Source organism: Epinephelus fuscoguttatus, linkage group LG10 (genome assembly GCF_011397635.1).
Source record: "Epinephelus fuscoguttatus linkage group LG10, E.fuscoguttatus.final_Chr_v1".
Lineage (NCBI taxonomy): Eukaryota > Metazoa > Chordata > Actinopteri > Perciformes > Serranidae > Epinephelus > Epinephelus fuscoguttatus.
The window spans coordinates 19,353,355-19,378,115 of record NC_064761.1 but is presented as its reverse complement, the minus strand read 5'-3'; the positions used below and the strand labels follow the sequence as shown (position 1 = coordinate 19,378,115).

General features: G+C 40.0%; 1 protein-coding gene across 5 annotated transcripts in view; it reads left to right on the top strand.

The window, feature by feature from the left end:
- Positions 1-23,852, top strand: part of kank3 (KN motif and ankyrin repeat domains 3) — a 40,196-nt gene extending 16,344 nt beyond the window's left edge. For 2 of the 5 annotated variants that reach the window (XM_049587475.1, XM_049587474.1), the window contains exons 2-12: positions 5,461-5,535; positions 7,554-7,634; positions 8,900-10,693; positions 11,485-11,587; positions 12,062-12,301; positions 12,445-12,535; positions 13,030-13,249; positions 14,512-14,654; positions 19,276-19,476; positions 22,237-22,338; positions 23,069-23,852. In XM_049587475.1, the coding sequence (XP_049443432.1) occupies positions 7,598-7,634; positions 8,900-10,693; positions 11,485-11,587; positions 12,062-12,301; positions 12,445-12,535; positions 13,030-13,249; positions 14,512-14,654; positions 19,276-19,476; positions 22,237-22,338; positions 23,069-23,131 (2,994 nt within the window). In that variant the 5' untranslated portion in view covers positions 5,461-5,535; positions 7,554-7,597 and the 3' untranslated portion in view covers positions 23,132-23,852. Of the gene's footprint in view, positions 1-381; positions 403-5,460; positions 5,536-7,549; positions 7,635-8,899; positions 10,694-11,484; positions 11,588-12,061; positions 12,302-12,444; positions 12,536-13,029; positions 13,250-14,511; positions 14,655-19,275; positions 19,477-22,236; positions 22,339-23,068 lie in introns of those variants that run through there. The other 3 variants (XM_049587471.1, XM_049587472.1, XM_049587473.1) reach the window with 2 other exon arrangements.
- The last annotated feature ends 909 nt before the right edge of the window (positions 23,853-24,761 follow it).

Genomic DNA, 24,761 nt, shown 5'->3' with positions numbered 1-24,761 from the left:
GGTGTGTGTTACTTCTACTTCTGCTTGTTGTATCCCAACTGCTTGAAGTCTGATCCACTTTGGTCTCATTTTAGTATTAATTTCTATCAGGGATAATGGAACTATGCTCACTAAAGTTGACTGTTGAGATCTGCACACACAATAAAGAACATGAACACTCATACAATCTAACATGATCTAAACATCTTTCACAGTTCTTAGATTGAAATTTACCACACTTGTGTAGTCGTGCATGCTTCGTTTTCCTGCACGTTACTGACATTTCCTGTGTCGCTTTGTATTAAACCTCCAGATCAAGTGTTTCAGATAATTTGGTTAACTGTTGGCTTGTTTACAACCCGTAAAATCATCTGACTGCCCATTGGACATGGTTGTGTTTGCAAGACCTCAGCAAGGATGTTGGTGAGTACAATAACAGCAAGATAGTGCTTCACTTTAGGCGTTTGTAATTTCCTAATAATTTAATTGGCCACAAGTTATAAAGAAAATAGAAATGTTCTCAAAAGGCAAGCCAAGGAAATATGCAGTCATTGATCTTTTAATTCATTTACGTGTGCAGCTGACTTGCTGTGCACTAATTAAAAGGAAAATAATTAGGATTGTGCCACTTGAACACTGTCTCTGTTTTCTCTGCAGCAATCTTTTCAGGAAACTTCCTGGACATTTTGGAAGCATAAAATAACACCGCACTCATCCTTCAACAGATGAAAATAGATGTAGAGCCTTCTTGGATCACAGTGAACACACCCTCGCTTTAGTTAACACTTTTAGCTGCTGATAGTGCTGGCAGATAGCGAAGATTATTGTGTGGCTGCAGTGTGGAGAAATGTGGCTGTAGTGTTGATTATGAGCTGCCACAGTTTAAAGCTGATTGCTGTGTGAAAACTGAAGAATGTAACATAATTTATCGCCATGGAAATACAGACGTCTCAGGCTGTTTTTAGTGAGTCTGAAGAACAATGAGCTTTATCTGTTCACAATAGGAACACAGGGAAGACTTTACTAAATTAAGGTAGTATGACCGCAGTGTGTTCGCTGAAATTTGTAGCCGTGAACATCGTTTTTGTCTGACTGCATCATGTGACTGTGTGTGTGTGTGTGTGTGTGTGTGTGTGTTTTGGCTGTCTGTGTGAATATATGCACTGTGTTTCTGTTGGTATGTGCCCTCACGTACATGTGTTTCTGGTGCATTTTTGTTATTTTGTTTTTGGCTTGCAAGTGTCATTATGTGCATTGGCACTCAGTGGTGTGTGTGTGTGTGTGTGTGTGTGTGTGTGTGTGTGTGTGTGAGAGAGACTCGACAGCGTGGCTCTCAGCTGGTCAGGATTCGGGGGGTGCAGAGAGAAGGAATGCAGCTTCTCCCTGAAGTCTGTAATTTGCTGCCTGTCATCAAATCAGGGAGAAAAACAGCAACACTTGAGAGGAGAGTGTGTGTGTGTGTGTGTGTGTGTGTGTGTGTGTGTGTGTGTGTGTGGTGGGTGAGAAAAGAAGAGGGTCGGAGGAGAAGTGAGTCATGTGATTAGAGGAGGGTAGAGATGAGGAGAAGCTGAGAAAGAAAAAAGAATGTTTAAATGAGGGAAACTGATGACTGGAAGAGGAAAAGGATAATGATGAATGGGAGAATAAAGAAAATAGATGTGGGGAGGAGGAAAGACTTGACTGTTGGGGGTTGATTTTGTTTACTCAACAATCTAATTAACTTAACAACACATTGTGCAATCCAGTTTTATGAATAATGCTCCACAGAAATGAGTACTTCTCAGCCCCTAAGAGAGGCAGCCATCTTTTTGGTCGCCCTTCGTGTTTTTTGTTTGCTGCTGTGGACGACTGATTGAGACTTTAAAGTGCATAATTGTGTTTTTGGACACTTAAGAAAAGTTTAAAACACTTTTAGGGATGACATGAGAACTGATGATTCTGAAAACGTGACAGCACTCATTTTTTCTGCAGCACTGACGGCACTGGAAATGAGATTCTTACAGACCTGAAGAGGCAACATAAACACCTACAAATGTTCTAGTCAGCTGTTTAGTGCCAAAAAAAGAACACTTACCAGGAAGAACAACAACACGTTGAACATAGTCAGAAGTGCAGCTGCAGCGACAGCTTAGCCTTTACATTATGATACAAACGCCAGCAGTGTGACGAGGTGCTGAGCGTCTGTTCTTCACTGAGCACTGCATGTTTGGTGTTTTTTTTCCCCCCTGGTCACAGAGAGTTGATGCAGAACAACCACTGCTCCACCCGCCTTGGTCTTGGCAAGGTGCTGGAAACATCAGTAAGTTCAAACTGGTAGAAAAAGATTTCCGCACACTTACATCTGTGCAGTGTTTCACTTGATTGTTTAGTTTATGGTATATTTGCTTTCAGTCAAATAGCTTAACAATAAAGTGAAACACTGCAGAGATGGAAGTGTTCTTTAGGTTAACAGTGCGCTTGTCACTTTGACACCATCCGTCCAATCGCAGTGAAGGAGGGGCGGGACAAATAGCCTAACACAAAGACCAACTGTCATATCTCACATGTACATGTGCTGAATAACAACAATGGAGAGATGTGTTAACGTACTGTCAGCTATATAAAAATTGAGGCTTGTTTGCCCACAAAATCTCATGAACCCACAGAGACTAGTACTTTGTTTTCCAGACGGCTCATCAGGAATGCATGAAATTTAAATGTTTTTAATAAAGGAGTGCATGTTTAAGCAGGATTTATAGTTTTGTTTTTACTGTTGTAAATTTGCTGTTGAGAATTGTGGAATTTCACTGCTATCGTTATTGACTTCTAAATCTCTGGTATTGTGACATGCCAAGATAATATTTCATGATAATAATGGTGTAGATGTCATCAGTTTGGTGCGGTTAAACTCAGCCTTAAAATACAATACTTGTATACTCATGGACTCAGTTGGCATATTAAAGGGTCTTTTGAATGACTTGTAACCTGTAAAGCTTTCATTCCACTATGTGTTTCCACTGTGTTGTTGTGTCATCTGTACATTGACACACACACACATCCTGCTTTATTGATGGCAGTGTTTGGATTTAGTACCACATCTTGAGCAGTGATGAAATTTATCTCCAGAAATAATAGAAAAATAACATTAGTGGAAAGAGAAGCAGAACCCGTGGCGATGGCTGTACGCCAAGTTACCGCTTGTTAAGTTCCTGTAGTGGAAAAAGCTCAAAATTTACATCTTTGTCCAGCTTTTTGATCTTATGAGACATTTATCCTGGTTTAAAAATGTCACCTGAACTTTGGTTAATAAAGATAAATAAATTAGTGGTATAGAGATGCATTTAATACTTGTTAGAGCTCTGACAGTCTGCAGTATGTCTGAGTAAAACTCATCATCATATGTATTTGGCATTAGTTTGCAATGTTAAATTTGGGGTCGTTATCAAACTATGAATGACGTAGTGCCTGCATACAGTCATCATTATTATTGCATAGAAAACATGGCGCTGTGTGCATTTCTGTGAGCCAATAATGATGATGTTAGAGCAAAACCTCGCCAGGAGTTTATGTGCTCTTTGTTTTATCTTTAAAGATACATAGTTTGTTGTCATTGATACAAACCGTGTTGCAGCTGAACTGGAACAAGTTCAGTCTGATAGGATCCTGCTTTAGTAAGACATCAAAAAAGACATACTGTACCTTTTTTTAATATAAATAGCAGTGTAATCCAACTGTATTGCAGATGTCACTAAAACACATCTGATGATATATGTGGAACAAGAGTGCAGAGAAGGAGCTTAAGTTTCATCAACTGAAGCCAGATTTGTTTCAACATCTAAACCTCTTCTAAATCCATCCAGACAGGATTACATGCCGCTAAAATTGCCCAATAAACTAACCACCTTTGAGTCATGTGACTTGTTTATAAGCTCTGGTTAGCTCGTGTTTGATCCTAAACAAACTCAAACTACAGTAAACTACCTCCTCCCTCTGGTTCAGACCAAAGTAAGCCAACAAGGTCAGACCACATCTTTGAAAACCTCTTTTGTATAACTTGTGTGTGATTGGCTCGACTGCTGCAGCATCACGTTCACCGTGTTTTGACCTGAGAGTCAGAAACGGACAAACACTGAGGAGAAACAGAGCGGCGGCTGATGCTGAGCAGAAACATCGTTATCAGTGAGAGAAAAGTCTTGTTCCTTTTCACCGAGTGTTAAAACTCAGCTATTGTCCAGAATAACTCCATCATATAACCTGTGGTAATTAGTCCTCTGTCTGTCTAAATGTTCTGGTCTTTACTTTAACAATAAACTGTCTGTCTGCCGCAGTCTGAGCTGACAGGTGATGTGTGTGTGTGTGTGTGTGTGTGTGTGTGTGTTTATAGGTTATCAGTAGTCAGTCAGCTAGAAGGACGACCGGCGTGTTGCAACAGCATGTGTTAGGAATGTGCCTGAGGCTGCTGGAAAACACATCTGTGTGTGTGTTTGAAACAAAATGAATGACTGCACGTATGTTTGAGTGTATGGAGGGGGGTCGGGGGTACATGTAACAGTATCTGAGACTGTACGTGTTTTAAAGACACAGTGTATCTGTTTTTCTGCTGCATGAATCTTTGTCTCTCTGTTTTAAAAGTTTTACACCCAAAAAACATCGGCTTTACACGACCCACATGGACAGCAACTCTATAATTTACTTAGTAAACCTGCACACCTGTGATGGTGAGGTGTGTGGCAGTGCAGGTGGACGCACATCATGTCAGAGTTTACACTACCATCCTGTTGTCCAGTGTTAATGCTTTTTCATTCTTGCCGTTTATTCTAGCTTCTCTGACTTCTTCTCTCTTCACGCTGCACATCCTAGAGATGTTTCTCATCATTTCTTAAATAAAATTTTAAAAAAAAATGTATGTATTTCTGCAAAAGATAGAAAAATAACACACTTCCTGGTGAGCAACAGCTTGAAAGACTTTTGGGGTAATAAACTGATGTATTGAGTCAGGTGGCACTATGTATGGTAGCCTCGGCCACTAGTGTGTGAATGTGTTGGAGCCAGTAAGTGGTCAGAAGACTAGAAAAGTGCTATACAAGTGCATTTACCATTTTATTTTATGTTTATCTGGAGCTGTGCGTAAATGTCGAGCTTAAACAGAATGAACAGACATGCACCATCTGAATGTTGCTTTAGAATACGATGCCAACATTACAAATGAAGCTTTGGAGCCAACGATTCGGTGCAGCCCAATCTGTGCACTATTGACACATAGGTGACAAACTGTGACATGTACATTGTTGGAAGGTGTTGGGCCGCCACAATCCTCCTGAGCAGCTTCAGTGCTTGTTGGCATATATTCTTGTATAAGTATCTGCATCCATTATGCTGGTCTCCTATTTATATTCAGGGTTGTTATTTATTTTGTCACATGTCTGTATAATATGAATAATAATGTGCTGTACACTGCTGTTGATGTGTGAGATCTGATGGTGGGTGTTTTCTCTTTCCCAGGGCTGAGTGTGGCAGGAAGAAGGGAACCAGCCTGAACTCCAGCTGCATGAATCACTTACTGAGCGGCTGAGAGAGGTAACCTTATCTGCAACATAACAGCATTCATTTTACTGTGTTAAGTTATATTGTGTGTGTCATATTACAGTCAACGTTTCCATCTTTTCTCTGTAATGGGTATACAATTATCCAGACAGTGTTCAGTTAAATGCAGTTTTCAACTTGGCGTTCTGAGCTCTCTCTGCTCTTTTCCTGAAGCACAGTTTGTTTGTTTGGATCAAACTGAAGAGCATTGTTGATTCTATTGAGACATTTTGAACAGATCACATTTGTCTCTAAAAGGAATACTTAACCCAGATATTGACTATTTGCATATCAATTACTCACCGTGTTAACTTGAATATGTGAAGAAAACTTTGTTTTTCTCACATGCCTCCATGGTGAACGAAGAATCCAAAAACTGAGAAAATTCTTGATGAATTGTAATAAAAAACACATGCATTACAACCTAACTGTTTAAAACTCTTCAACATATGAGTTGTTGTTTTGCATTGTTTTACAACGTAGTTTAAGGCCCAGACACACCAAACTGGCATCAACTAGTGACAACAAAGGCTGACTGTTGTGTTGCATAATATCCGGTGTCTCGGCCAAAAAGTTGCACTTGAACAAGACACCGCAAATACTACAGCCAATGATGACAACAAGTATACACGTTCTACGACTGTGTGAGAGGAAATAACTCTTGATACCAGCAGGTGGCGTTAGTCTGTATTCATCATTCAAAAAGTGCAACCAGAAGATTGACAGGATGGAATCAAGACGATAGCCAGTTAGCACATTAACATCACAACCTGATGTTGACAGAATAGAGGATATTTACTGTTCGCTAATAAAACTTGACTTTAGTTGTTTGCTCACTTCCGTTTCTCCTCACGTGCGCTGAGCTGAACTGCCAATCAGAGTGACTTAATTTGTCAACGGGCTCTGTCATATCTGATGTCTACACAAATGCTAAATCAGCTAAAAAAGCCAACAAGGGCCAACTACTGCCAATGGTGTGGGCACACCACAAAAACAAGGGTGACAGACCGTTACTGACGGCCTGACAGCCGACTGTTGGCTTGGTGTTTCAGGGCCCTTTAGTTTCTTTGGGCATACAATGTATTTATTCAGACACATGAGACAAACAGAATGTTGGATTTCCCACTGCGGCAGTATGTATGTGAGAAGAATCCTGTGGTTTCTCAGTACAGATGGATGGTGTGACACTGTCATTAATGTAGCAGCTGTCTTGTGGTTTTTGGACACTGTTCAACTCTTTGTTCTTGACTTTGTTCTGAGGTGTTTTCCCTGACCGCCAACTTCAGTGTGAGTGCCAGAAGTTTCTCTACATAACACACTCGCACACAAATGTCGATATGAATTCCAGGCACGCATCTTGCACTCTTAGTGACTCAAAACGTCTCTTATAGTTAAGAAAGTCTACTGCAGAGATCTTCTGAAAGCTCAAGCAGCTTCTAGTAAAGAGGTCAAAAGCTTGAAAGCTGAAGACGCACACACTCACATACAGAGGTACAGATGATGTCAGGCTCAACATCTTTCAACAACTGTAAAGAGGAAAAGCAAACAGTCCATTTAACCAACCCACTTTATCTCTTAAAGGAAAGGAAAGGAAAGGAAAGGAAAGGAATTCACCTTCTTTTGAATTCAGTCACACGTGCTAAGGAGCCAAAAGAAAACTCATAAACTTGTTGAGGCACTTTTGCACTTTGTAGTACGTTTACAACTCCTATAAAGAAGCATCTGTGTCTGCCATCAAAGTGAGAGCAAGGAGCCACTTGTTTGTTGTGTCTCCTATTACCAAAAACATGGGAGCATTTAGAGAATGCGATTTTGATGCTTACAAAATAATATAAACTCATAACACAGGCTGACACATGCTGACAGTCCGAAGGTAACAAGTGATGAACTTGTGCCGATGTTTTCACCAAACTACTATGCAGTGTTTTTAGAACTATGATCCTTTTCCTTCCTCTTTGTTAAGTGCAGTCATGACAAATGCATTCATGTCACCGTGTGTTTTCTTTAGTCAGGTGTTGATTTGAAGCTGCGTGCTGAAAGGTCCCACTCCTGAAAAATGACTCAGTCGGTGCAAGTTAACCCAAAGCTGCCTGGTAAGGAACTGCATGAAGATGCTATTGTTTTTTGTCTCTCATATCCCAGTTCTTTTATAACATTGAACATGTAAATATTTAGACTTTGAGATGTGGTTTGGGTGTTGCAGGATGCGGTAGTGTTTCAATTTATTGTTGTAATAAGCCAAATAATTTTTGTTTAGTTCGCCACATTGAAATGGTTCAGATGGAATCACAGTGCTGTCAAACCACAAGAAACAAAATATATTTGAAATTGAATATGAGACATACTGTATTAACACTAAGGGTGCTTTCAAACCTGCCCTGTTTGGTTCGGTTGAACTCAAGTCGAATCTAAGTTCGTTCGAATCTAAGTGCGATTCGTTTGGCAGGTGTTAAAACAACAATTGCACTTAGGTGCGCACCACAACAACTGGACTAAGACCTTTTTGAAGAGGTGGTCTCAGTCCAGTTACAAATGAACTTTGGTGCGGTTCGTTTATGGTGAGAACATGTTCCGACCTCGATCCGAAGCAACTGCAGTCACATTACACATTGTTTGGGTTAAACATGAGCATGTTACAGTCCTGGAGGATTATTAATGTGCACCTCCTCCTGTACTGCCTTAATATGCACATTCAGCACATCCAGTGCATCAAAACATTGTTTTCTAGTTGGAGCCGCGCCTCGTTTTCAAACTGTATGGTTTGACTAAAATGAACAATGACAGCAATATAGTACACGATGACCAACACTAAAATCAACCCCCATAATGTCCCTCCATTGTGACATTAGAAAGTGTCAGATTTATCTTTTTTTCAAGATTTATCAAGTGTACTCTTCTTCAGCGTTTTGTCTATGTCCTGGATTTTTCCCGCATGGAAATTCTGACCAATCAAGAGCAGCTTTCTCGCGCAGGCATTTGATCTGATCCAGTTGTAAATGCTGCCGTGAGAACACGAACCAACTTTAGGCAATTACGCAACTGTGTAAATAAATTAGTCCCTGATTCGGACCAAAGCAAGACAACTCTGGGTCTGAAAGCACCCTAAGGCACACAGAAGAAGTAGTAGTTTATTATCCCAAATAATGCAGGTGTAAAACATTTTTAAAAATGGACTTTGCAAGTGTTTTATGAGACAAGAAATACATTTAATGTGTTTGTTAGACTTGATTCCACACTATGCATTTTGGTTGAAAAACACTGAATATAAGCAGAACTTTTATTCATTCATGTTGAAACTTCAAAGGCCACCTTCAAGTTCATAGCTATATTGTCCGGTCACATGTCCTTTTCCCTTCAGATCTGGGCTCTCCTTTCATCTACCCCAGCCAGGAGGAGGCTGACCAGTCAGGCTCCTACTCCGTCCAGACTCCATATGGTTTCCAGCTGGATCTGGACTTCCTCAAATATGTAGAAGAGATAGAAAGTGGGCACAATCTCCGTCGGGCACCCGTCAGTTCCCGCCGCTCTGGTCGAGGGGTCAAACTCTCTCAGAGGAGTGTAGGTGGTCGTACCAGTGGCTGGACATCCACAGAGTCTCTGGCGTCCCCGGCCAGTGAGGATGGCAGAGCTCCTCCGCCACCGCCACCACGAAACCGCCTTGGGTCAGCACCCTGTGAAGGACTCTGTATTTCCCCCGTGACTCTCCTCAATGTTCCTCCCCTGTCAGCTGGAGCCAAAGTGCCACCTCCTCCACCGCAGCGCAACCCCAGAGTGGAACGGACTCTTCTGGAAACCAGCCGGCGGCTTCAGCAGGAACAAACCCACCAGCACCAGAACGGGGGGCGCATCCAGCTCACAGATCCTCCCAAACAGCGCTTACCCTCTCCATCCACCCAGCCTCTGCTGAGTAGCCTGACTAAACCCAGCCCTCAGACCTCTGGGCGCAGCACTCCAGCTGCTGGCACCACAATGACACCAATCCCACCCAGCCAGCTGCAGACGGTTAGAGAGCAGATGGCTACAGCCTTGAAACAGCTGAAGGAGATGGAAGAGAGGGTAAAAGGTGTTCCTGCACTTGAGAAAGAGGTGGCCAAGCTTCGTGCAGAGAAAGACATGCTCCTGTTAGCCCTGCAGGAGAAGAAAGCAGCCATGGAGGAGGCCCAGCAGAAGCAACAGACCACAGAATCTTTTACCCAAACCACAGAGACCCTTCAGTCTGACCACAGTATCCACAGTCGACTGGCTGCACCAACCTCACCTGGACATAAACCCCTCACAAAATCTGGGGAGCTGAAAAGGCTGGCTGAGAAATTTGAGTGTAAGGACGAGAAAGCTACAAAAGCTTCACCGAAAGTCTTGATAAAAACTCCAGAAAAAGTTCCTGTCGTTGAGAAGAAATCAGTGGCTGTTGGGGACGATGTGCCGATGGACTCTGTTGTTTTCTATTACAGCCAGGGCGTGAAAGATGCCTCTGAGGGCACTGAGGTAAATGTTTGTGAGAGGGGCACAGAAACTGAGGTCCCTCTGGTTCATGAGGAGGGAATACAGGCCAGTGTGGAGACAGAGGAGGCTGAGGTTTGGGTTATGGAGTCACTACTTGGGCTGACCAGTGAAGCACAGCGGGAGATCGACACCTTACAGGACACCATTAAATTCCAGCAGGAGTCCATTGTGGCTCTGGAGGACAGGTTGAGTGCGGCAAACAAAGACATGGGTCTCCTTAAAGCCCAGGTGGAGGAGAAAACCTCCAAAGTCACGTTTGAGAAGGGGGTTCTTGCAAAACCAGACATGACGAATGCCCATGTAGAGACATTGACTGCTGCGGTAAAGCATGCTGCAGTTTTGTGTCGTCCTGAGGTAAGCGATGCATGTGTAGGTGAGAGCCTAAAGGTAGCTAAGATGGAACAAGGCACTCAGACTGATGCTGTAGCAGAGACAGAAGAACCAGCTCTCATTGCAGTGGTCAGCACTGCGAGCCAGTGGGAGATCTTGTTTGAGGAAAAGATGGAGGAGCAGAAAGTTACAGTCCCAAAGAAGAGACAGTTGACCATCGCTGATTACAAGGTCTCACCAGGAGAGGAGGTGGTCTGTATGGCTGAGGAGAAAGAGGAAGATCGAGAAGAGAAGACTGCAGCCAGCAGCACCAAGACAGGTGAGAACTTCAAGGTATTTGCCTTCAGTGAAGGGTGACACATCAGGGGTCTCATTTAGAAAACAATGCCTAGGATCCATACTAAGAATGTATGTACAGACAAAAACCAAAAACGGCATGCGCCAAAACATATTCAACAATTTTTACAATCAGGCTTCCACCTCACCATCTGTGTCGCCAATTTTCCGTCTCCAAAATGTTTGTATGCATAGGTCAAAGTTTCTTCCATCAAGTCTGTTTTTGTCAACTACAGCACCTGTAATCTGATACTAATGTAAAGGGAAAATAGGAATTAGCTTCAAAGAACTATCTCATTTATAACCAAGTAAATATTAAGTCTTCATTTTTTTAATGGACACTTACATCTATGCTGAATATTATGTTTGCCTGCAGGCAGTTTCACATTATTGCATGACAAGCTGACCTGTGTGCACTGGATAAAAGACTCAATAGGTCACACTCATGATTAATTATGATTGTATGTCTCTGTAATGTCTTTTTCTAACATAATAAGTTAGAAATAACATCATTTTTTCCTTGAAAATTATTTGACAGTATTCAGAAATTACAGAAATAACCTCTCAGATATGAAGTATATTTACTGAAAAATGAACACAGCTGTTGAAAAAACAAATTGGTTTCATAAGCAGTTCTACTAGAAAGCAAAAATGTCATAGTCTAAAGAGATGGCTCAATCCCCCAGTGACAGACTGATTTTGTTTACGTCATGTGTGAGTGTTTCTCTTTGTTTGAACTAATGTTTGATCCATCTGCTTCCTTCGCGGTAACAGGTATGCTGAAATCAATCATGAAGAGGAAGGATGGGAGTAATGCAGGCGAGAATCGCACCACTGGCAAGAAGAGCCTGCAGTTTGTTGGTATTCTAAATGGAGGGTGGGTAACATGAAACCTTATATTATTTTTTACCACAGTAAAAATAAAATAAGAGCGGCAGACGGTCTAGAGCAGAGCTTCTCACTGAGAGCAGCACAGAAAAGGTGCACGCATAAAACAAAATATCTTTCCATCTGACTTCCACATTAAACTGTACAGTTGTCCACCAAAATTGCTAACTTATGCTAACAGGACTAGCATCAGTGACAGAGTGCAATTCCCACAAGGTGTCAAGCTTTCTGTAAGTTGTCATTCCTCACCTGACAGACACTTGTAGGGCGATGCAGTTTGACACAGTTGGCGAGTAGTCAAACTGAATCAATTGTGACCAGGTTAAAGGTTTGACAAGTAGCAAACAAACATTTTCCTCACTAATCATCGTGTTGCCTACTGAAAAAAGGAGCCATCAGAGTGCCTAAAATTTCAACAGCCCAAGCTGCACTTTATTCCACCACATATCTGTGTTTCCCCCAGGTATGAATCTACATCCAGTGAAGAAGAAGAAGAGGAGGAGGAGGAAGAAGAGGAGGAGGAGGATGGGAGTTCTTCTGGAGAAAGTGGAGAAGGCGAGTGCTTGGACAGCACTGAGGAGGACGAGGTGGCTCTGGACGACGAAACGTCAGAGGAGGAAAGAAACGTCAACCTGGATGAGAGTGACACTGATGAGGAAACCCTGAGAGCCACAAATTATTCATCTGATGCTGTGAAAGAGAAGTACGCTGTTACTTAGTACCAAAGAGTACATTTTGCAAGCTGCTACACTGCTGAATGCACTTTAAGAAAAAAGTTTCCTTTTCCTCAAAGATCAAATCTGATCATTGAACACACTGACTGACACATTTTTGTGTTTTTTACAGGTTTGAGCTGAGCTCGAAAATGCGTGAAGCGTGCCTGATTCTGAAGAACCACCTGAACGATGATGTTAAAACACTGAAGAGTAAGGAAGTGGTGCGTCCCTGCATGCTTCTTTACTCTTTCATCAAGCTACTCATTTTTCAAAATAGTGCAAAATCGTAATTACTCAAAGTTGATGAAAGCTGTGCGACTGTATTTGATGTTTTAGGGATATTTTAGGCACCAGCATACGTTAATTATAAACAACAGGAGCCTCATGGGACAATAACAGGTGTGTAGACTGAGAAAAGACCTGGGAGCGGGATCATTGTTGAGTTTAACAACGGATGGTTAAAAGAAGCTTCCCTTGACATTCAGTGAAATGTTAGGACAATATACACATCAGATACAGTTTGACTCTGCCAAAACACACTGTTTACACAGCTGTTTTTAATTTCACCATATTATGAGAAAATGTGGGTGAGTAACCAACTCTAGTAAAATACAGCTTTATTATTGTCTACCTGCTGAGATGAATATGCTCCAGATGCTGTGTCTGTGTGTAATGGATACTTAGAGATGATATGACTTCCCACCCTCATGTTCAGCTCTCCAGCACCCACACAGTCCAGCTCGAGTGGTTCCGCATCTCCAGCGCCAAGATGGCTCAGCCTTCACGGGTCTCAGACTACCTGATGGCGTTCTCGGAGGTGTCTTCAGTGCTGCTGGAGCATGTAGTCAACATGACGGATGGCAACGGCAACACAGCTCTCCACTACAGTGTCTCCCACTCCAACTTTGGAGTGGTGGGGCTGCTGCTGGACACAGGTCAGTGACCCTCTGAGAATAATACACACTACACTATAAAATGCTAGCAAACAGGCTATGAAGATAATCTTGGTAATAACGCAAGCAATTATTTGAGAAGGGTCCAACTGTGGACCTCACGTCTGGGAACCCAATGTCTGCGAGCCAATTTCTTGTTATTTATACCCAAGCCTAGGAATCAGCACTCGATACCTTTAAGATACCGACCGAAACAACTTGGTACCAAGTAGTATCCAAATGTCTCCAGTCAAGCGATACCTGCATTCAATCCTTTTTGTGCTGGTCTGATCCCAGACCATCCTGTCCTCTAGCCGGATTATCAGACTTTCTGTTAAAGCCATCTCCAGAGCTGCCATCCACCTGGTAAACATCTGCCGGGTAAGCATGAGCTACTCAACTGCAGCAGTAGCTAACATCCAACACCATGCCATTAAACAGTCCCAAAAAATCACAACTCAAACTAACTCAACAAAACATCAATGTCTTATAATGTTAATGGCCAGCTGGGTTGTTGTAAGAGGATAAAGAGAGGTGCTGTGTCTCCCTGTCTCTCTGTTTTACAGTCTGTCTCTGTTTATCATGAGATCACTGCTGCGGGAGTGTGAGCTCTATGCCCAGGAAAGTTGTATATGCAGTGACAGGGCTTACTGTTAGCATTGCACGGCTAACACCCAACGTTTACTACATAGAGAGTGTTAAGCTGTTTCAGTGTCCATGTGAGTTTGTTGGGAATGTTTAACGGCTCGGTGTCGGCTGTTAGCTGCTGCTGTGCTAGCTCGTGCTAACCAGGCAAAGAGAACAGGAGGAGAGTGGCTTAAGGAGATGCTCCTTCAGCGCTGCATCAAACAGCAGTAACCAGTGATTGTCAGTGATCAGTTGCTGCAGAACAAGCTTCGTCTCCATTTTCTTGGTTACCAGGGTGATGAGTCCCACCCCATCTAATATATGATTGCTTGCCTGACACCAGTGCCTTTCTGAAACCCTATATGGACACTCTGTCATAGTAGTGTGACGTTAGCTTGCTGGAGAACTAAGCTTTATGTTAGACCTGTAAAACCCTGTGAAACCAATTCTAATATAATATATATTCTCTTGAATAAAACTGACTGTTGTTTTAGACGGCATTAGTTTTAGCTGTACCTAATAAACTGGCAACTCAGTGTAAATGTATATGTATCTATACGCAAGTAGCAATGTGTTCTGCGTATCTGTGACCTTGCATATATGCTAAAGTACACAGTAGTTAAGCATGTTTCCTGCAGGTGTGTGCAACGTGGATAAGCAGAACAAGGCGGGCTACACAGCCATCATGCTGGCTGCTCTCTCTACTGTGAAGGAGGAGGAGGACATGGCTGTGGTCAAGAGGCTCTTCAGTCAGGGCAACGTCAACGCCAAGGCCAGCCAGGCAAGTCATCGTCAGGTCATCGCAAAACTAGACACAACACTCGACTGTGTTGTTTACTCCTAATATGCTGCTTGTAGCCACTTTATGTGACTCCCTCAGTGTTCCCACAGTCTCGTGTGTGTGTGTCACTTCTGATGTAAAGGTCCTGCCAGTAAACCATAAAATAAAAGTCATGGGATTAAATAGATTTATCAGTGTATGCTGGTTTTGATAATTATGTAGCTTATTAAAATTTGTTCTCATGCTCTAAAATGTGCATATTGGATTAAGTCATCACTTGTGACACACATATTTTCCAATATACAGTTCTTATTTAAAAAGTATCACCTGAGAAGTGTGAATGACCAATATGTTTCCATAAAAAGAACACAAAGACTCACTGTGAGTCTGTAGTCAGCTCCAACAGCCTGAAGCATTTTATCACTTACAAAAAGTGCCGATCCTGGCTCAGCTGGCTTTATTAAATGAATTTAATCCCACTCAAACTGCTGATGTGAAATCATTCACTATAAAACCAAACATAGGATCAACTCTACTTATTACAGCCAAATAAGAGAGTGTGAGGTGAACAAGTCACTAATTTGATCTGTTACTAAGATTGCACACGGAAGAGAGTTTTTACAGCATTCCTTTGCCGAATCTGAACTTGGCTTCTCCCTGCTGGTTTATAGTGTGTGACACTCACAAAAACATTTGCAGCAACACACACACAAACACTCAAAGAAGTTAAATACAACTTAATTACTTTTTAAATTAGTCAAAACAAATGAATGAATGTGTACTTGATTCCTACTTGCCAGATGAAGGTAAAGAAAACATGGGATAAAGCCGTCTTTGTTGCCTGCTATTTAAGCAGGGGACGTGTTAAAAGAGTATTTCCTGTGTTGTAATGAAGTACTGCATTCTCAGCCAGATGAATAATTGGTTTATTCACTGGTTATAGGTTAGATTGAGTTAGGGGAATGTGTAACGCAACGTGACACATTTGTGAGAATCTGTTGACTTTTAAGTGGTTTTATCTCTCTGCTTGATCTAATCAGGTTGTGTAGTGTGTGTGTTTGGACACGGCGCCTGACAGGCTCTCACACTGCCAAGTCATAGGACTCTAAATTTATAGCACCACTGGCTATAAATCCAATTACTGTTATTGTTGCTGTGGGGAACAAAACACGAGACACGCAATGCAATTTTGGAATCAGGAATTCAAGTCGTACTATTTTCTGCTGTGTTTTAAGTTCAGCTTATGGACTCTGGGGTGTTTATGTGCTGGGTGACATTTATAAAAACACTTTTTCTTTGAATTAGTGACTCAGGTTTTGAAAAGCAAAGCTGTTCTCAGACCTGTTTTCTCCATGTTAAATTAGGGACCACATTTACACCTGGCACTGTTTAGGGGAAGCTGCGGCCGACAGAGCCAGGGAAGCAGGCTGTTTGTGTGTAGATCATTAATTTCACCCCTTAAAGCTGTGGTTGGTAACTTTTATAATCCACACACCCACACAGTATTACATGAGATATATAATCTGTAAATAAAATCACACTCATCCTCCTTCTTCTAATGTAATCTGCAAGAATCCACCATGCATGGACAAAAACAACCAATCAGAGCTGAGGAGTCTCTAAAGCAGCTGTCAATTATGTCAATCACTGCTTGTGAAGTTCAGTCAAACTGTCTAACTGACTAGGCAGCGCTGGCCAAATATGAGTTCAGAAACATATTTCAGTGTACTGTTTAGTAGGGCTGGGTCAAAACAATCGATTCATCTGATTCAAACCGATCTTCATTTGTAACCCCTATCTTTGAAGATCGATCTTTAAATATATGCTTTAACCCTGTTAATCTCACCGGTAGTCTAAACTTCACTCAGTATTTTGATGTCAGCAATATGATTTACAATGACTTTTTATGGCATATTATAGCATACTATGACATTTTTTATATCACATATGTTACAATGACTTTTTATGACATACTATACTACTTTTTGGCATACTATGGACTGTTTCAACTGGACAACATAAACATTCTAAATGGGTCCCTTTGTATTTCCTGTTTGAATGTATGTTAAAGCAGAAGCTGACAGGAATTAAACAGGGACCAAAGTTGTTGCCCTAGTAACAGACTAGCAATGAAACGGTCCATACTATGACATTTTGTGGCACACTATACTATGACATTTTTGACAGTCTATAATATGACATTTTTTGACAGACTATACTATGACTTTTTTTTTTTGACAGACTACTATGACATTTTTTGACAGACTATACTATGACTTTTTTTGACAGAATATACTATGACATTTTTTGACAGACTATACTTTGACCTTTTTTTGACAGACTATACTTTGACTTTTTTTTTTGACAAACTATACTATGACATTTTTGACAGACTATACTATGACTTTTTTTTGACAGACTATACTATGACTTTTTTTGGCAGACTATCATATGACATTTTTTGACATACTATGACATTTTTGACAGACTACTATGACTTTTTTGACAGACCATAATGACATTTTTTGACAGACTACTATGACATTTTTTGACAGAATATACTATGACATTTTTGACAGACCATAATGACATTTTTTGACAGACTACTATGACATTTTTTGATGGACTATAATATGACATTTTTTGACAGACTATACTATGACTTTTTTTGACAGAATATACTATGACATTTTTGACAGACTACTATGACTTTTTTGACAGACCATAATGACATTTTTTGACAGACTACTATGACATTTTCTGACAGACTATACTATGACATTTTTTGACAGACTACTATGACATTTTTTGACAGACTATACTATGACTTTTTTTGACAGAATATACTATGACATTTTTGACAGACTACTATGACTTTTTTGACAGACCATAATGACATTTTTTGACAGACTACTATGACATTTTTTGACAGACTATACTATGACATTTTTGACAGACTACTATGACTTTTTTGACAGACCATAATGACATTTTTTGACAGACTACTATGACATTTTTTGACAGACTATACTATGACATTTTTGACAGACCATAATGACATTTTTTGACAGACTACTATGACATTTTTTGACGGACTATAATATGACATTTTCTGACAGACTATACTATGACATTTTTTGACAGACTACTATGACATTTTTTGACAGACTATACTATGACTTTTTTTGACAGAATATACTATGACATTTTTGACAGACTATCATATGACATTTTTTGACATACTATGACATTTTTGACAGACTACTATGACTTTTTTTTGACAGAATATACTATGATATTTTTTGACAGACTATACTATGACATTTTTGACAGACCATAATGACATTTTTTGACAGACTACTATGACATTTTTTGACAGAATATACTATGACATTTTTGACGGACTATAATAAGACATTTTCTGACAGACTATACTATGACATTTTTTGACAGACTACTATGACATTTTTTGACAGACTACTATGACATTTTTTGACAGACTATACTATGACTTTTTTTGACAGAATATACTATGACATTTTTGACAGACTATCATATGACATTTTTTGACATACTATGACTTTTTTTGACAGAATATACTATGACATTTTTGACAGACTATAATATGACATTTTCTGACTATACTATGACTTTTTTTTTTTTGACAGACTATACTATGACTTTTTTGACAGAATATACTATGACATTTTTGACAGACTATAATATGACATTTTCTGACAGACTATACTATGACATTTTTTGACAGACTACTATGACATTTTTTGACAGACTATACTATGACTTTTTTTTGACAGACTATAATATGACATTTTCTGACAGACTACTATGACATTTTTTGACAGACTATACTGTGACATTTTTTGACAGACTATACTATGACTTTTTTTTGACAGAATATACTATGACATTTTTTTGACATACTATACTGTGACATTTTATGTTATACTATACTATGACATTTTATGACATACTATACTATGATATTTCATGACATACTATAATATCCCTTTTTCATGACTTTTTTTTTAGCATACAGTACTTTCTAACAAATGCCTTTAGAAGCACGAGGTGGAACATGTTTTTTTTTCACAGACTTGTCTTATGTACTACTGTATGGATGTAGAAACAGCTTGAGCAAATATGTTATATCTATAAAAGTTGTTTTTATAAAAACTCACCTGTCAGCTTTAACTAACAAGGGAAATTTTGGGTTGAATAAATAAATTATTGCTGCATAATAACAGAAATGCTCTTAAGCAAGGCACAACAGTTTTGAGGAGCTATGAAGACTGGCAGCACTTCGCTGAAATTTATTTGACTTTAAAAATGAAGTAGTGTAGGGCTGAAAACTGACATTTATCTGTATAAATAATACCTTTTGTAGTTAATCTTTAGTTAAAGTAAACATTTTCCTCCTTCACATTGTTTCAGATAGATGAACATTAACATTGGTCAGTGTTTTTTGTTTGTTTTGCAATATTTGTTCAGGTGTAAATTTTCTCATCACTAAATAAATATGGTAAGCCATATGATAACCTCACAACAGCTGTATTCTCTTCTCTTAGGAGGAAATTACATTCATATTTCCTTACTGTTGCAGGCGGGCCAGACAGCGTTGATGCTAGCTGTTAGCCATGGTCGGCAGGAGATGGTGCGGGCGCTGCTGGAGTGTGGCGCTGATGTTAACGTGCAGGACGACGAGGGATCCACAGCTCTCATGTGTGCAAGTGAACATGGCCGTGCTGAGATCGTCAAACTGCTCCTGGAACAGCCTGGTTGTGACATATCCATTGTTGATAATGTAAGGCATTAACATTTAGCTAATGCACTCACTGAGGGAAACTTTAAGTAACTTACCCTGAGCTTACAGATGAAGCCAACTGTTGGATCTCTGACTGCTGAAAATATCTGAGCACTTTCTTGTCTGGGATTCAGCTTAATCTGTTCTCAGGAAACGGCGCCTCATGGGAAATAGTTCTCTGCAGTTTCCTCTCCTTGTCACCTCTTTTTCTGCCTCTCTTCTTTCGTGTTTTTCTTTGTTAGCACGGACAGGCTGAGAGCTAAAGAGCCATGATCAGATTAGTTTCATCTGCCTTCTACTGAAATCAGTGCTGTTTACAGGAAGCACAATCACTGGGCTACTCACAAGTCCCCAGGGGATGAATTAAAAAGCCATAACTCCTGTGTTCACATTTGTAGACTTGCAGATTTCAGACAACATGCCCTGCAGACTCTTGCACCAGTCTTCTGCGTACTTCACCACATGCTCTAAGTCAGCAGCAACTATTAATGTCCTAGCAACAAAAAAGGTGGAAAAAGTCCATTAATAATTTCTTTTAGACTCTAAAAGCTTCAGACTTTTATGATTTTGTCATCCAGTTGACTTGTATTACGCACCAAATCCAAAAATCCATTAAATCATTATAGGGTTAGTGCATCAGTCTGTCAGTATGATCATTTCCTTTTCTCAAACAGCAGAATGCTTACCCTGGAACAAAACTCCTCTCACTGCTGCTTGTGACATTTTTTTGCTTTGCTTTTTGTTAATCTGCACAGCCGAGTGTTTTAAAGCGATTTTACAGAGGATTGGTATGGATGCTTGAAGAAAGGCCAGGCAGACAGATATTTGAGCATTCACATCTGTGCCACGAATGAGTTGGCCATTCAGTGCAGGCAGCTCCTGGATTGTGTTTCAGTGCAGCACAGCTGGACGGAGAGGTAGACTGAGGGGGAGGGTGGGGGGGTCTGACTACTGCTGTCCTCTGAAAACACAGAACAGAATGACAAACATGACTGTGAGACACAGTGGAGTTACATGTAAAAAAAAAAAAAAAAAAAAATAGTGCTGAACCTTTTTTATTTCATGTATTCTTTTAACTGGAAGTGTGAGGATACACAACTGTCGGTTTGGTCCTCTATAAATGAAATAATTTCTGTCTAATTAACATTGTCTTAAATGGTCTACGTCTGTGTGGAAAATAAACGCCATCATATTAGAGCTCCACTTGGAAAGCTTGTTAGCTACACCACGCCATGCAGGTTAGCCCCCTGGATGTGCAGCTCATACAGTGAACGCAAATGAGAAACTGGAAGAGTCTGCAAATTAAGGCCCAGACACACCAAACTGACGTCAAAGACCTAGTGGCGCCAAAGGCCAAAGTTGCACAAGAACACACCGCAAAGACTACAGCCAGTGGCCAACTATTACGTACATTCTGCGCCTGTTTGAGAGGAAGTAACTCACTACACCAGCAGGTGGGCAGTAGTGTGTATTCGTCATTCAAGAAGGGAAACTGGAAGACAGCATGGATTTACTGTGTGCTAGTGAACAATTACGCAAAAAAATTAAGAACTGTTTTTGCTAAAGAGCTCAGTGGCTAAAAACACAATTTTACCCAATATAACAAGTTTGCTTTGATCTCACACCCTCTTGACTCTAGCTTTTTGTTTGCTTTCTTCACTTTGTGTTTCTCTTGCCATGCACTAACCTGAACTGCCAATCAGAGTGATTTCACTCACTGATGGGCTCTGCCGGTTCTGACACTGATTAAACGTGCTGAATTGGCTGAAAAAGAGCTGACAAAGCCCAACTAGTGCCTATGGTGTAGGGCATGTAGCAAAAACTGGGGCGATGGGTGCTTACTATCGGCCTGATATTAACGCACAGCTGACCGTCAACTTGGTGTGTCAGGGCCCTTTGATCTCTTGTTTCGGTTTCTCAGGAAGTCGTGGCTACAGTTAGCAAAAGTGGAACAGACGAAAACTATGTTCTAACCTGTTGAAAGGTATTTGAATGAATTTATTTCTCTAAAAGCAGAGACAATCAAACAGACTAGACCACTCCCAACTGCTCGAATTAATGCGTCTGTTTATTTACGTGTACAATTCAGTCTGTTGTGCGTGTCCTGCAGCTGCAGTCGTGCTCACTACTGATATCAGTATTTGAAATTAAAGAAAACAAAAACAAATCGGTTAACATATCGACCAATATTACATAACTAAATAACCTAAACAGACATTTCGATTCAATAGTTGAAAAAAATGTACTGAAAATGTACTAAACCCTAAACTGAGTTATGTACCTAACTGTAAATGTATGCACCTTTTCACCTCTAATTTTAACTAGAGAAATTTGCATGGATGGCAGAAGATTAAATTGTCAAATAAGATTCAGTTTCTGGTTTTTCAGCATAACATGAAACCATATTACTTCTTACCAATAGTTTTTATAGGGTCTAAATCACAGGATCGCTCACTGTGGATTCATGTCCTGCTTGACGTGTTTGCTTTTGTAATTGCACTTTCTCTGCTATTAAATCAAAGAATCCTGAAGATGTAGGGCGCGTGAATGTCCTGCTTGTTTATTGGCCAATCAAGGATGCATGACAGTGACTTAACAGATTGGAATGAACAAGTTGTCCCAACATCCATCATAAGACTGATGTAACATGGTCCATCTCAAACTATGAAGCTCTCTGTTCTCTTATGTTTTTATTAAACTCACTTTTACTCTCTCTGCCCTCCCACTCTTTCTGTCTCTCCCTCTCTCCTCTGGCTGTAGGATGGCAGCAATGCTCTGTCAATCGCACTGGAGGCGTCTCACAATGACACAGCTGTACTGCTCTACGCCCATATGAACTATGCAAAGACCCAGCCTGCTGTGGTGAGTCCACCATCCCACCCACTGCCTCCTCTGGGGAGAATTGATTGGGTAGTCACACTTGTTAAAGTATTAAAAAAACAGTGAAATAACAAAACAAAGTTCAAAATATGGCCTACTTCATGGGAAAGTCACCTTTAGTTTTAATGCGGACTTGTCTTGTTCTGTTTTTATCTCATTAGAACTGTCTGGAAAAAAAGAAAGAATATATTTCAACATTTGGAGTCAAGAGTTCACTTTTCAGATGGCCGTGGTTCATTTTTGGGTTTACAAGCTTGAAGGTCAGAAAGCCACCAGCTTTAGATCAGCTGGGAAATGGCATGCAAGCAGGCTGAAGTCTGTGCAGGTCAAACTTACAACATAACTGTACAGTGAGCAACGTCTGTTGTATTTAAAGTGGGTCGGATCAGTTCCTCGGCTGCGCTCCAAGCTGCAGTTTGGGTGTGGGCAGCACTGACTGAAGGTGCACTGCTGCCCCCTATAGGCGTTACTAAGCTTCTGTGGATTGTGTTTTCTGGTGAGACAGAAAACCATATATGTTATCACTACAAAAACATCCCCATTAAATTAATCTAAACTTACAATGTCAATACAAATTAGGTACACTAACAGTCAATACAGAAGAATTTCCTTCAAGACTGAATGGCTCTTAACCTTAAAATATAATCCATGGCAGAGCAAAATAATTATTTTAACGTCATTTAAACCATTTTCTTCACATTGTGTGTTTCAGGGGAGTCCGAAGGCTCAGCCGAAGAGCCCCAGCAGCCCCAGTAAGTCCTGGCCTTCAGACTGAAAGGACCATGGCCGCTCACATTGACGGACAGACCAGCAAACATAACTGGATCTGAGCTGTGAAAAGCTCCACTGGAATTTACTTAAATATATATGTATTTATATATTGCCATATGTCCTGCATTTATAAGTATTGTTAATATGAGAATATTATTTTTCCATAAAGTCATGAATGGTTATATAATATACTTGACTAATAAGAGCTCCTGGCTTGTCTAAATGAGGTCTCCAGCACTCGTTTTTTTTCCCGTGAGAGGAGATGAGACCTTTACATTTATTTGCACTTCACTAATATTTTTACTGTTAAGGGCAACACACACCGCTGGGATGTGATACAAAACCTTGCAACTATAATTTTCCATGTAAGCCCACACACTGTTATAATAAAATGTGTCAAGACACATCACTGTTTTATAATAAAGTGTAGACGCTGAAGATAATTTATTTTATTGGCTCCCTGAATTGGCAAATCCTGGCTACACATTCTTGACTACTTCTGTCTGCATGTGCAGTGTGTACTGTAGATAAGACGTGACATGACACAGCCAGTGTGTGTTGCTCTCTGGTCTTCCCTTTCTGTCCTGCCTTGGTTAACTGATCTGTGAACCTCTTCACCTTCATAGTCTGCACTAACTGTGCATTGTATGTTCATATAAATATATACGTAAATATATATATATATATATTCATGTCTGAAATAAACATATTTACATAAAAATTGATGGAATGTGGTTGTTCATGAAGGATTGCAAACATTTTTTTATTTTTATTTATTTATTTTTTTTTAAAAAGCATTTTTTACAGAGTTAAAATATTGTTGGCCAAAAGAGGTCATAGTATAGTATGCCATAAAAAGTCATAATATAGTATGCCATACGGAAGTGGCTGGGGAGAGGACTGTCTGGGCTTCTTTGCTGAGGCTGAGGCTGCTGCCCCCGCGACATGGACCCGGATAAGCGGACGACAAGGACGAGGACAAGGGCCTTAAAAATATCTTAAACATCTTAGTACAGTAGTAGTAATGCCATAAAAACTCACAAAAAAGTCAAAGTGCAGTATGCAATAAAAAGTCATAATATAGTTGCCATGAGAAGTCATAAAAATGTCATAGTATAGTGTGTGACGTAAGGCAAAAAAAAAAAAAAAGTAATAGTATAGTATGCAACAAAATGAAAATAAAATGTCATAGTATAGCATGACATAAGTCACATAGGAAGTCATAGTGTAACTTGCTATAAAAATATCATAAAAATCTTAGTATTGAAGAACATAAAATGTCATAAAAAAGTCATAGTAGAGTATGTGATGAAAAGTCATAAAAATACCATAGTATAGTATGTGACAAAAAGTTAAAAAAAAAAAGTCATAGTATAGTATGCCATAAAAAGTCATATTGTTGCCATGAGAAGTCATAAAAATGTCATAGTATAGTATGTGATGAAAAATTTAAAAAAGTCATTAGTATAGTATGCGACAAAAAGTAAAAAAAAAAAAAAAGTCATACAATAGTATGTCATAAAAGTCACAAAAAGTCATAGTATAGAATGCCATAAAAAGTAAAAAAAATGTTATAGTATGTCATATGAAGTCATAAAAATGTCATACTATAGTATGCCATAAAAAAAAATCAC